The sequence below is a fragment of the Bombina bombina genome, chromosome 8 (genome assembly GCF_027579735.1).
Source record: "Bombina bombina isolate aBomBom1 chromosome 8, aBomBom1.pri, whole genome shotgun sequence".
Lineage (NCBI taxonomy): Eukaryota > Metazoa > Chordata > Amphibia > Anura > Bombinatoridae > Bombina > Bombina bombina.
In genome coordinates this window covers 20,760,324-20,773,992 of record NC_069506.1, presented here as the reverse complement: position 1 = coordinate 20,773,992, position 13,669 = coordinate 20,760,324, and the positions used below count along the sequence as shown (strand labels likewise).

The 13,669-nt window shown below is 40.2% G+C and overlaps 1 protein-coding gene across 1 annotated transcript in view; it reads right to left on the bottom strand.

Moving 5' to 3' along the window:
• Positions 1-670: 670 nt before the first annotated feature.
• LOC128638773 (high affinity cGMP-specific 3',5'-cyclic phosphodiesterase 9A-like) overlaps positions 671-13,669 on the bottom strand; it is a 40,444-nt gene continuing 27,445 nt past the window's right edge. The window contains exons 11-14 of the mRNA XM_053690910.1: positions 12,621-12,734; positions 11,808-11,912; positions 2,102-2,230; positions 671-826 (exon numbers count right to left, since the gene is read on the bottom strand). Of these exons, the coding sequence (XP_053546885.1) occupies positions 671-826; positions 2,102-2,230; positions 11,808-11,912; positions 12,621-12,734 (504 nt within the window). The remainder of the gene's footprint in view (positions 827-2,101; positions 2,231-11,807; positions 11,913-12,620; positions 12,735-13,669) is intronic.

Sequence of the window (13,669 nt, the reverse complement as noted above, 5' to 3'; positions counted from 1 at the left end):
TCTCTGTATATGGGCCTTGAATATATTTATATAAAGTAATCATGTCACCTCTCTTTTTCTAGAGAAAACAGACCCAGTTTGGCTAGCCTCTCCTCATAATTTAAATTCTCCAATCCCCTTATTAGCTTTGTGGCCCTTCTATGAACTTTTTCTAGTTCTGCAATATCTTTTTTTTGTGATTGGTCCCCAGAACTGCACTCCATACTCAAGGTGAGGTCTTACCGGGGATTTATATTGTGACAGAATTATGCTTTCTTCCCTTGCATCACAACACAAAATACATATACTTATATACTGTGCACGTTTGCACATGCTCAGAAGGAACTGGACTGGAGCCTCACAAAGTGAATATATAAAAAGAATGTGCATGCTTTGATAATTGAAGTATATTTAAAGTGTTTGCATTGCATGCTTTATCTGAATTATGAAACTTTACTTTTGCCTTTAGTGTAAAACACAGATTCGCTGGGACAGTAGTGCTATAATTACTAAAATTAAAGTTCTATCTTTTTACAGCATGTACATTTGCCCTGAAATGACCCGTTAATTTGCATTATTGCTGGCGTGTTTGAATGAGAGTGCACATCGCATATGTACATATACGCTGTGCACAGTAACTTTTGCTAGAAGCATTGTTGCTAATCCCAGTCTATTGGAAAAATGCTTCTTTTCAAAACAGAATAAAAACAACATTCATTTCTCTTTTTAGTGTAATGTCCCCTAGAAATACCTCAGCCATGGCCTCCTCTATTTCCATCAGCTGCTCGTAGTGATCTCGGGCTTCCCGTAAAGGCAGAACCATTACTTCTTCTATCTGCGGAAAGAGCTATGGGACAAGTTGTACGGAGCGTCATTTCTTTACTTAGGTCCGGCACAATCTTGTTTATTTGACTGACACTAACATGCTGATACTACAAAGTACAAGAATTACTAGTGCACACGATACTAAATATAGGGGAAAACACAGATTTCTTGTTCAATGTCATTTCCTTCAGGACTATGGAACATTTTCAACTTGAGTTTGTGAGCAATAAAGCACTGTGGTGCAAAAGAAACACTTATGCTGTTAGTTTACACTGTTTTGCAAATGAAGAGCAGTTAAGAGATACACCTCTTGAATAGCCTAGTGGAATCCATGTTCCTGGTCTCCTTTTGCTGTAGCCAATTAGGAACAGCAATACATGAAATTGTGCTCTGATCTAACCAATCACTGTGTGTAGCATGTTGTAGATTCAGGTAAATTTCTCTAGAGGGCGTAGTATAATAAAAGTGACATGAAACCCACATTTTGTCTTCCATGATTCACTTTACTAATATTATCAAATAGAATTCATTCTCTTGATATCCTTTGTTCAAGGAGCAGCAATGCACTACTGGGAGCTAGCTGAACACATTGGGTGAGCCAATGACAAGAGGCATATATGTGCAGCCACCAATCAGCAGCTAGCTCCCAGTAGTACATTGCTGCTCCTGAGCCTACCTAGGTATGCTTTTTCAACAAAGGATACTAAGAGAACAAAGCAAATCATAAAAGTTGACCAGGGCAAATCTAGTAGGACAGAAATTTCACAAACTGACTTTTGGCAAAGGTGCTTTGTTTAATGTCATTTAGCTCTTTAGTATGGCCCATTGTTCTGCCAATATTTGTCTATGCAGATTTCATGGCTATGTGCTGGATTTTATGCACCTGTTAGCAATGGGTGTGGCTGAAACACCTGAACTCAATAATTAGAAGGGGTGTCCATACGTTTGCTATATAGTGTATATGCCTCTTTTCATTGGTGGTGTATACAGCTAGCTCCCAAGAGTGCATTGCTGCTCTTTCAAAAAAGGATACCAATAGAATGAAGCACATAGAAGTAAAGTGTAAAGATATTTAAAATGATATGTTTTATCTGAATCATGAAAGAAAACAAATGTTTTTCATGTCCCTTTAAATAAACTGTATAAAGCTGATTTCACCAGCACCTTACAGTGGGCACAGAGAGCCGCTGGATAAGTAAATGTTCTAACGACAGATTCCTATGAAAACGACACAGATATATTCAGTTCAGTAAGTGACACAGTACACAAAGTAAACACAAAACAAAAGATTTTGTACCTGCATTACAGATTCAAACATGGGGATTAGAATAAACTTTATGAATCCAATCTGAGCTTTGGGCTTTGTGACTTTATCGCGATCCATAAACGGAGTGACTGGAAGACCTTCTAATTTTTCACGGTCACTCTAAGGTATAAAAAAAACTCTGTCACTAAATGGCTAAGACTATATTGCACTTATATAAAAAGCAAACCAAGTGCACAAATATAGTTATAAATCCCATATACCTTGTCCATCAGTAATAGTTAAAGGGACATGAAACCCAATTTTTTTCTTTCACGATTTAGAAAGAGCAGCAGTTTTAAACAACTTTCCAATTTACTTCTATTATCTATTTTGCTTCATTCTCTTGATATCCTTTGTTGAAAAGCATATCTAAATAGGCTCAGCTGCTGATTGGTGGCTGCACATAGATGCCTCGCGTGATTGGCTCACCCTTGTGCGTTGCTATTTGTTCAACAAAGGATATCTAAAAAATTAAACAAATTAGAAAATAGAAGTGTTGTTTAACCCCTTAAGGACCAGATGATTTTTCAATGTTCTTACCCTTAAAGGGACATGAAACCCAAAATTTTTCTTTCATGATTTAGAAAGAGCATGCAATTTTAAACAACTTTCTAATTTACTTCTATTATCTAATTTGTTTTATTCTCTTAATATTCTTTGCTGAAAAGCATATCTAGATAGGCTCAGTAGCTGCTGATTGGTTGCTGTACATAGAAGCTTCATGTGATTGGCTCACCCATGTGCATTGCTTTTTCTTCAACTAAGGATATCTAAAAAATGAAGCAAAATAAATAAAAGTAGTACATTTGATTGTTGTTTAAATTTGTATTATCTATCTGAATCATGAAATAAAAAATTGGGGTTTAGTGTACCTTTAAGGACCAAGGCTATTTTTACATTTCTGCTGTGTTTGTGTTTAGTTGTAATTTTCCTCTTACTCATTTACTGTACCCACACATATTATATACCGTTTTTCTCGCCAATAAATGGACTTTCTAAAGATACCATTATTTTCATCATATCTTATAATGTACTATAAAAAAAATATAAAATATGATGAAAAAATGGAAAAAACACACTTTTTCTAACTTTGACTCCCAAAATCTGTTACACATCTACAACCATCAAAACACACCCATGCTAAATAGTTTCTACATTTTGTCCTGAGTTTAGAAATACCCAATCTTTACATCTTCTTTGCTTTTTTTGCAAGTTATAGGGCAAAAAATACAAGTAGCACTTTGCTATTCCCAAAATTATAAAAAAAAAATCAAAATTAGCGCTAGTTACATTGTAACACTGGAATCCCTGAATATCCATTGACATGTATATATTTTTTTTTAGTAGACATCCCAAAGTATTGATCTAGGCCCATTTTGGTATATTTCATGCCACCATTTCACCGCCAAAAACGATCAATTAAAAAAAATCGTTCACTTTTTCACAAACTTTAGGCTTCTCACTGAAATTATTTACAAGCAGTTTGTGCAATTATGGCACAAATGGTTGTAAATGCTTCTCTAGGATCCCCTTTGTTCAGAAATAGCAGACATATATGGCTTTGGTGTTGCTTTTTGGTAATTAGAAGGCCACTAAATGCCGCTGTGCACCACACGTGTATTATGCCCAGCAGTGAAGGGGTTAATTAGGGAGCTTGTAGGGTTAATTTTAGCTTCAGTGTAGTATAGTAGACAACCCAAAGTATTGATCTAGGCCCATTTAGGTATATTTCATGCCACCATTTCCCAGCCAAATGCAATCAAATAAAAAAATGTTTCACTTTTTCACAAACTTAAGGTTTCACACTGAAATTATTTACAAACAGCTTGTGCAATTATGGCACAAATGGTTGTAAATGCTTCTCTGGGATCCCCTTTGTTCAGAAATAGCAGACATATATGGCTTTGGCATTGCTTTTTGGTAATTAGAAGGCCGCTAAATGCTGCTGCGCACCACACTTGTATTATGCCCAGCAGTAAAGGGGTTAATTAGGTAGCTTGTAGGGTTAATTTTAGTTTTAGTGTAGAGATTAGCCTCCCACCTGACACATCCCACCCCCTGATCTTTCCCTGACCCCTCTCAAACAGCTCTCTTTCCCCCCCCCCCCACCCCACAATTGTCCCCGCCATCTTAAGTACTGGCAGAAAGTCTGCCAGTACTAAAATAAGACCTTTTTCTTCTGTTAAGTGTGATCAGTCCACGGGTCATCATTACTTCTGGGATATTACTCCTCCCCAACAGGAAGTGCAAGAGGATTCACCCAGCAGAGCTGCATATAGCTCCTCCCCTCTACGTCACTCCCAGTCATTCTCTTGCACCCAACGACTAGATAGGATGTGTGAGAGGACTATGGTGATTATACTTAGTTTTATATCTTCAATCAAAAGTTTGTTATTTTAAAATAGCACCGGAGTGTGTTATTATCTCTCTGGCAGAGTTTGAAGAAGAATCTACCAGAGTTTTTGTTATGATTTTAGCCGGAGTAGTTAAGATCATATTGCTGTTTCTCGGCCATCTGAGGAGAGGTAAACTTCAGATCAGGGGACAGCGGGCAGATGAATCTGCATAGAGGTATGTAGCAGTTTTTATTTTCTGACAATGGAATTGATGAGAAAATCCTGCCATACCGATATAATGTCATGTATGTATACTTTACACTTCAGTATTCTGGGGAATGGTACTTCACTAGAATTACACTGTAAGAAATACATAAAGCTGTTTAATAACTAGAGATTATGTTTAACGTTTTTGCTGGAATGTAAAATCGTTTTCATTTACTGAGGTACTGAGTGAATAAATGTTTGGGCACTATTTTTCCACTTGGCAGTTGCTTAATCTGTTTTCTGACAGTTTCTGTTCTCCCTCACTGCTGTGTGTGAGGGGGAGGGGACGTTTTTTGGCGCTTTTACTACGCATCAAATATTTCAGTCAGCAACTCATTGTATTCCCTGCATGATCCGGTTCATCTCTACAGAGCTCAGGGGTCTTCAAAACTTATTTTGAGGGAGGTAATTTCTCTCAGCAGAGCTGTGAGAATTATAGTTTGACTGAGATAAAAAACGTTTATTCTGTAATTTGTTTCCTGCTTTCAGAATTTGTTATCTTTGCTAATGGGATTAAACCTTTGCTAAAGTTGTGTTATTTACAAGGATTGAGGCTATAACTGTTTCAATTTATTAATTTTCAACTGTCATAGATCTTCTGTGCTTCTTAAAGGCACAGTACGTTTTAATATTATTCTAATTGAATTGTATTTCCAAGTTACAAGTTTATTTGCTAGTGTGTTAAACATGTCTGATTCAGAGGATGATACCTGTGTCATTTGTTGCAATGCCAAAGTGGAGCCCAATAGAAATTTATGTACTAACTGTATTGATGCTACTTTAAATAAAAGTCAATCTGTACAAATTGAACAAATTTCACCAAACAACGAGGGGAGAGTTATGCCGACTAACTCGCCTCACGTGTCAGTACCTACATCTCCCGCTCAGAGGGAGGTGCGTGATATTGTAGCGCCGAGTACATCTGGGCGGCCATTACAAATCACATTACAGGATATGGCTACTGTTATGACTGAGGTTTTGGCTAAATTACCAGAACTAAGAGGTAAGCGTGATCACTCTGGGGTGAGAACAGAGTGCGCTGATAATATTAGGGCCATGTCAGACACTGCGTCACAGGTGGCAGAACATGAGGATGGAGAACTTCATTCTGTGGGTGACGGTTCTGATCCAAACAGACTGGATTCAGATATTTCAAATTTTAAATTTAGACTGGAAAACCTCCGTGTATTACTAGGGGAGGTGTTAGCGGCTCTGAATGATTGTAACACAGTTGCAATACCAGAGAAAATGTGTAGGTTGGATAAATATTTTGCGGTACCGACGAGTACTGAGGTTTTTCCTATACCTAAGAGACTTACTGAAATTGTTACTAAGGAGTGGGATAGACCCGGTGTGCCGTTCTCACCCCCTCCGATATTTAGAAAAATGTTTCCAATAGACGCCACCACAAGGGACTTATGGCAAACGGTCCCTAAGGTGGAGGGAGCAGTTTCTACCTTAGCTAAGCGTACCACTATCCCGGTGGAGGATAGCTGTGCTTTTTCAGATCCAATGGATAAAAAATTAGAGGGTTACCTTAAGAAAATGTTTGTTCAACAAGGTTTTATATTGCAACCCCTTGCATGCATTGCGCCGATCACGGCTGCAGCGGCATTCTGGATTGAGTCTCTGGAAGAGAACATTGGTTCAGCTACTCTGGACGACATTACGGACAGGCTTAGAGTCCTTAAACTAGCTAATTCATTCATTTCGGAGGCCGTAGTACATCTTACTAAACTTACGGCGAAGAATTCAGGATTCGCCATTCAGGCACGCAGGGCGCTGTGGCTAAAATCCTGGTCAGCTGATGTTACTTCTAAGTCTAAATTGCTTAATATACCTTTCAAAGGGCAGACCTTATTCGGGCCCGGGTTGAAAGAGATTATCGCTGACATTACAGGAGGTAAAGGCCATGCCCTGCCTCAGGACAAAGCCAAAGCCAAGACTAGACAGTCTAATTTTCGTTCCTTTCGTAATTTCAAAGCAGGAGCAGCATCAACTTCCTCTGCACCAAAACAGGAAGGAGCTGTTGCTCGCTACAGACAAGGCTGGAAACCTAACCAGTCCTGGAACAAGGGCAAGCAGACTAGGAAACCTGCTGCTGCCCCTAAAACAGCATGAATTGAGGGCCCCCGATCCGGGATCGGATCTAGTGGGGGGCAGACTTTCTCTCTTCGCCCAGGCTTGGGCAAGAGATGTTCAGGATCCCTGGGCGCTAGAGATAATATCTCAGGGATACCTTCTGGACTTCAAATACTCTCCTCCAAGAGAGAGATTTCATCTGTCAAGATTGTCAACAATCCAGACAAAGAAAGAGGCGTTTCTACGCTGCGTACAAGAGCTCTTGTTAATGGGAGTAATCCATCCAGTTCCACGATCGGAACAGGGACAGGGGTTTTACTCAAATCTGTTTGTGGTTCACAAAAAAGAGGGAACTTTCAGACCAATCCTGGACTTAAAGATCCTAAACAAATTCCTAAGAGTTCCATCGTTCAAGATGGAGACTATTCGGACAATTTTACCTATGATCCAAGAGGGTCAGTACATGACCACTGTAGATTTAAAAGATGCTTACCTTCACATACCGATTCACAAAGATCATTATCGGTACCTAAGGTTTGCCTTCCTAGACAGGCATTACCAGTTTGTGGCTCTTCCATTCGGATTGGCTACAGCTCCAAGAATCTTCACAAAGGTTCTGGGTGCTCTTCTGGCGGTACTAAGACCGCGGGGAATCTCGGTAGCTCCATACCTAGACGACATTCTGATACAAGCTTCAAGCTTTCAAACTGCCAAGTCTCATACAGAGTTAGTGCTGGCATTTCTAAGGTCACATGGATGGAAGGTGAACGAAAAGAAAAGTTCACTCGTTCCACTCACAAGAGTTCCCTTCCTGGGGACTCTTATAGATTCTGTAGAAATGAAGATTTACCTGACAGAGGACAGGCTAACAAGACTTCAAAGTGCTTGCCGCACCCTTCATTCCATTCAACACCCGTCAGTGGCTCAATGCATGGAGGTAATCGGCTTAATGGTAGCGGCAATGGACATAGTACCCTTTGCACGCTTACACCTCAGACCACTGCAACTGTGCATGCTAAGTCAGTGGAATGGGGATTACTCAGACTTATCCCCTTCTCTGAATCTGGATCAAGAGACCAGAAATTCTCTTCTATGGTGGCTTTCTCGGCCACATCTGTCCAGGGGGATGCCATTCAGCAGACCAGACTGGACAATTGTAACAACAGACGCCAGCCTTCTAGGTTGGGGTGCCGTCTGGAATTCTCTGAAGGCTCAGGGACAATGGAGTCAGGAGGAGAGTCTCCTGCCAATAAACATTCTGGAATTGAGAGCAGTTCTCAATGCCCTCCTGGCTTGGCCCCAGTTGACAACTCGGGGGTTCATCAGGTTTCAGTCGGACAACATCACGACTGTAGCTTACATCAACCATCAGGGAGGGACAAGAAGCTCCCTAGCTATGATGGAAGTATCAAAGATAATTCGCTGGGCAGAGTCTCACTCTTGCCACCTGTCAGCAATCCACATCCCGGGAGTGGAGAACTGGGAGGCGGATTTCTTAAGTCGTCAGACTTTTCATCCGGGGGAGTGGGAACTTCATTCGGAGGTCTTTGCCCAAATACTTCGACGTTGGGGCAAACCAGAGATAGATCTCATGGCGTCTCGACAGAATGCCAAGCTTCCTCGTTACGGGTCCAGATCCAGGGATCCAGGAGCAGTCCTGATAGATGCTCTGACAGCACCTTGGGACTTCAGGATGGCTTACGTGTTTCCACCCTTCCCGTTGCTTCCTCGATTGATTGCCAGAATCAAACAAGAGAGAGCATCAGTGATTCTAATAGCACCTGCGTGGCCACGCAGGACTTGGTATGCAGACCTGGTGGACATGTCATCCTGTCCACCTTGGTCTCTACCTCTGAAACAGGACCTTCTGATACAGGGTCCCTTCAAACATCAAAATCTAACTTCTCTGAAGCTGACTGCTTGGAAATTGAACGCTTGATTTTATCAAGACGTGGGTTTTCTGAGTCAGTTATTGATACCTTAATACAGGCTAGGAAACCTGTTACCAGAAAGATTTACCATAAGATATGGCGTAAATACCTATATTGGTGTGAATCCAAAGGTTACTCTTGGAGTAAGGTTAGGATTCCTAGGATATTGTCTTTTCTACAAGAAGGTTTAGAAAAGGGTTTATCTGCTAGTTCATTAAAGGGACAGATCTCAGCTCTGTCCATTCTGTTACACAAACGTCTGTCAGAAGTTCCTGACGTCCAGGCTTTTTGTCAGGCTTTGGCCAGGATTAAGCCTGTGTTTAAAACTGTTGCTCCACCATGGAGTTTAAACCTTGTTCTTAATGTTTTACAGGGCGTTCCGTTTGAACCCCTTCATTCCATTGATATAAAGTTGTTATCTTGGAAAGTTCTATTTTTAATGGCTATTTCCTCGGCTCGAAGAGTCTCTGAATTATCAGCCTTACATTGTGATTCTCCTTATTTGATTTTTCATTCGGATAAGGTAGTCCTGCGTACTAAACCTGGGTTCTTACCTAAGGTAGTTACTAACAGGAATATCAATCAAGAGATTGTTGTTCCTTCTTTATGCCCAAATCCTTCTTCAAAGAAGGAACGTCTACTGCACAACCTGGATGTAGTCCGTGCTCTAAAATTTTACTTACAGGCAACTAAGGAATTTCGACAAACGTCTTCTCTGTTTGTCGTTTACTCTGGGCAGAGGAGAGGTCAAAAAGCTTCCGCTACCTCTCTTTCTTTTTGGCTTCGTAGCATAATTCGTTTAGCTTATGAGACTGCTGGACAGCAGCCTCCTGAAAGAATTACAGCTCATTCTACTAGAGCTGTGGCTTCCACTTGGGCCTTCAAGAATGAGGCCTCTGTTGAACAGATTTGCAAGGCTGCAACTTGGTCTTCGCTTCATACTTTTTCCAAATTTTACAAATTTGACACTTTTGCTTCATCGGAGGCTATTTTTGGGAGAAAGGTTCTTCAGGCAGTGGTTCCTTCTGTATAAAGAGCCTGCCTATCCCTCCCGTCATCCGTGTACTTTTGCTTTGGTATTGGTATCCCAGAAGTAATGATGACCCGTGGACTGATCACACTTAACAGAAGAAAACATAATTTATGCTTACCTGATAAATTCCTTTCTTCTGTAGTGTGATCAGTCCACGGCCCGCCCTGTTTTTAAGGCAGGTAAATATTTTTTAATTTATACTCCAGTCACCACTTCACCCTTGGCTTTTCCTTTCTCGTTGGTCCTTGGTCGAATGACTGGGAGTGACGTAGAGGGGAGGAGCTATATGCAGCTCTGCTGGGTGAATCCTCTTGCACTTCCTGTTGGGGAGGAGTAATATCCCAGAAGTAATGATGACCCGTGGACTGATCACACTACAGAAGAAAGGAATTTATCAGGTAAGCATAAATTATGTTTTTTTTTTTTAAACAAAAAAAACATTCTGCTGTGTAGGATCCCCCCTTAGCCCCCAACCTCCCTGATCCCCCCCAAATAGCTCTCTAACCCACCCCCTCTACCTTATTGTACGCCATCTTGGGTACTGGCAGCTGTCTGCCAGTACCCAGTTTACATACAATTAGCCTTTTTTTTTTTAGTATTTTATTTATTTTTCTGTAGTGTAGCTTCCCCCATCAATAACCAACCCCCACCCCCTCCCAGATCCCTTAGATAAAATTGTCCCCCCTCCTCTCTCCCTCCTTCACTTTACACTTTGTTCCATAGTTTAGGGGCCCCGTGCGCGCTCCCGCCCCCGCATTCGTGCGCACTCCCGGCATCCCCACGGGTGATCCTGCCCCCCTCTGACGTGTTTTTACACCAGCGATGGCCACCCACCCACCTCCCTGCAACGGCTCCCACTCACCAACGATCGCACCATCGCTGGCCGATGCAGAGAGGGCCACAGAGTGGCTCTCTCTGCATCGGTGTGTTAAAAAAGGTATTGCAGTGATACCTCAATATCAAGGCATCACGGCAATACCTTGAAAGCGTCTGGAAGCGATCAGGATCGCTTCCACCGCTTGAAACCACTGACTACGTACAGGGTATGTCGTTGGTCATTAACAAATAGTTTTTGTATGACGTACCCAGTACGACGTTGGTCGTTAAGGGGTTAAAATTGTATTTAAGGACCAGAAACGGCACAAGTGGGTCAATCCGTGTTTAGGTCATTTAAATGTTCTCACAAAGGTATTTACTGTAATACCTGGTCTGTTTCTAGCCCTCATGGACAGTGGGCAGTCTGGTTCTATATCTTAAAGAAACATGAAACCCAATTTTTTATTTCATGATTCAGATAGAAAATACCATTTTAAACAACTTTCCAAATTACTTCTATCATCTAATTTGCTTCATTCTTTGGTATCCTTTGTTGAAAAAACAGCAATGCACATGGATGAGCCAACATAACACGAGTCATATATGTGCAGCCACCAATTAGAAGCTCTTGAGATTACCTAGGTATGCTTTTCAATAAAGGATACCAAGCAAACAAAGCAAATTTGATAATAGAAGTAAATTGGAAAGTTGTTTAAAATTGTATTCTCTGTCTGAATAATGAAATAAAAAAAACAGCTCTGAACCGTTGCAAATTTTCTCAGTCAGGTGCTGACAATGGCTCAGAGCCGCCGCTAGCACTCACCCACCTTGAGGGCAATCTGGGGGCTCCCACCTACTCCCACCCCCTTCACGTTTCGCATGGTGACGTCACGTGCAATGACGTGATAACCGTGCAACTTTATTTAAAATGGACAAATATAGGGAGATGGGGGCATGCTGCTTGGAAGCCTGTATCTCGGGCATCTAAGCAGCTACAGACCCCCAAGACCCTAATCGCCTAACCTTTCCAACGGTATAAGTCTTGGAGATCTGGAAAAAAAGAAGTTAAAAATAAATATATTTAAAAAAAAAAAAAAAAGCTCAAAACCAGCTTAGCACCCAGGTGGGAAATGGCTTAGCAGCCAAAGGGTTAATGTCACGATTGTTTAAAGGGAATAGAATCTACTGTGCCTTTGGAGTTAATTTAAAGGGAAGTGCAGAAGTTCACCTACTTGCATGAAATATTCCTCCAATAAACAATCAACCCACGGTTCTGCAACTTCAGTGGGTCGGACCTCATTGGAGATATCACAGCATTTTATCAACATCATCTGCAGCTGTAAGAATTAGAAGGGATGTTTAAGAGCTAATACAGAACTGGTTAAATATTAGATTATGCTGTTCAGCCAATCAGTGATTAGGTCTACCAGGATGCTCATATAGAAATATCCGAGTTTACTAAAATACAAAATGAATGTATAAGGTTTTCAACAAAGGCTACCAAATGAAAGAAGTAAATCTGATAACAGAAAGTTCTCTATAAAAATCATTATCCTTTAGTTGCCAAATGGTTTATGCAATGCAGCATCACAATACAGCAACCATCCTTAGTAAATCTACATTACAACTGTTGCTCAAACATACATAGATCAAAGCAGCCTCACTAAAAATGAATACGGAGTAACCTCACTTTTAGTATCAGAGACTATTGCTAATTTATTTATGTAAGACAGCAGCCAAAAACTCACAAAACCACATTTGTTGCTGTTTGATCTGGCCAGAAAAGCCAAACACGGGCAGGCAAGATTATGCATAAAACTGTATATTTATATTTTAAAGGGACCAGTTATTTCAAATACAAAAATAAATCGAAAGGAGCTATTTCCCAAACATTTTATACAAAAAAAAAACAATAAAACAAATATTACAGTACACCATCTGATTTGATTAAAAACATCAACTTGCAGGACACACAACCTTCATAGATATATGAGGAATTTAGTTTTGTTTTTTGATATAACGTGCACAAATAATCTTATACTCACAGTTTTCACATGGTCTTCATTACTGAAGTCAAAGATCGGCGTGACCTGTTTAAATGATTCCAAGATATCCCCGTGCCTTGCCATGTCTGTTGCTAAAATTAGGCGAATAATTGCCTGTTGGTAAAAATAAAATCTCTTAAGTGAAAGACTAAAAAGGAGTACAAGACCTTGTTGGAAGCGCCTTATTTTGTTTCACAACGCACTATTCAGATTGTAAGATCTCTAGTGAGTAGGGGCTTAAATTCTTTTCTTGTGGTCTTTGTTTTGCCTTTATTGTACACACCTGTATCCGCTGTATAATCTGTTGGCGCATGAAGATAATAGTTATAACAATACAACTTGTTTTATTAATGGTACATTCAAATCATAATTTCATTCCCCATAAAATGCTACATTAAGGGACACTGAACCCAATTTTTTTCACGATTCAGATAGAGCATGAAATTTTAAGCAATTTTCTAATTTATTCCTATTATCAATTTGTCTTCATTCTCTTGCTATCTTTATTTTAAAAGCAGGAATGTAAATCTTAGCAGCCAGCCCATTTTAGGTTCAGCACCATGGATAGCGCTTGCTTATTGGAGGCTTACATTTACCCACCAATAAGCAAGCATAACCCAGGTTCTCAACCATAAATGGGCCGGCTCCTATGCATCACATTCCTGCTTTTTAAATAAAGGTAGCAAGAGAACGAAGAAAAATTGATAATAGAAGTAAATTAGAAAGTTGCTTAAACTTGCTGCTGTATCTGAATCATGAAAGAAAACATTTGGGTTTAGTGTCCCTTTATGCATGATTAAAAATATTCTCAATGCACTTTCATTATTTATTTTGCCTGCTTTTTAACTGAAATTTGTAGTGTGCATTCTGTACCTAAATGCTGTCCAGTTATTGGTTGATGTACAGGAGTTTGTTTATATGTTTCCTTAAAGGGACAGTCTACTCCAGAATGTTGATTGTTTAAAAAGATAGATAATCCCTTTAATACCCATTGCCCAGTTTTGCATAATCAACACACTTTTTTTACCTCTGTGATTACCTTGTATCTA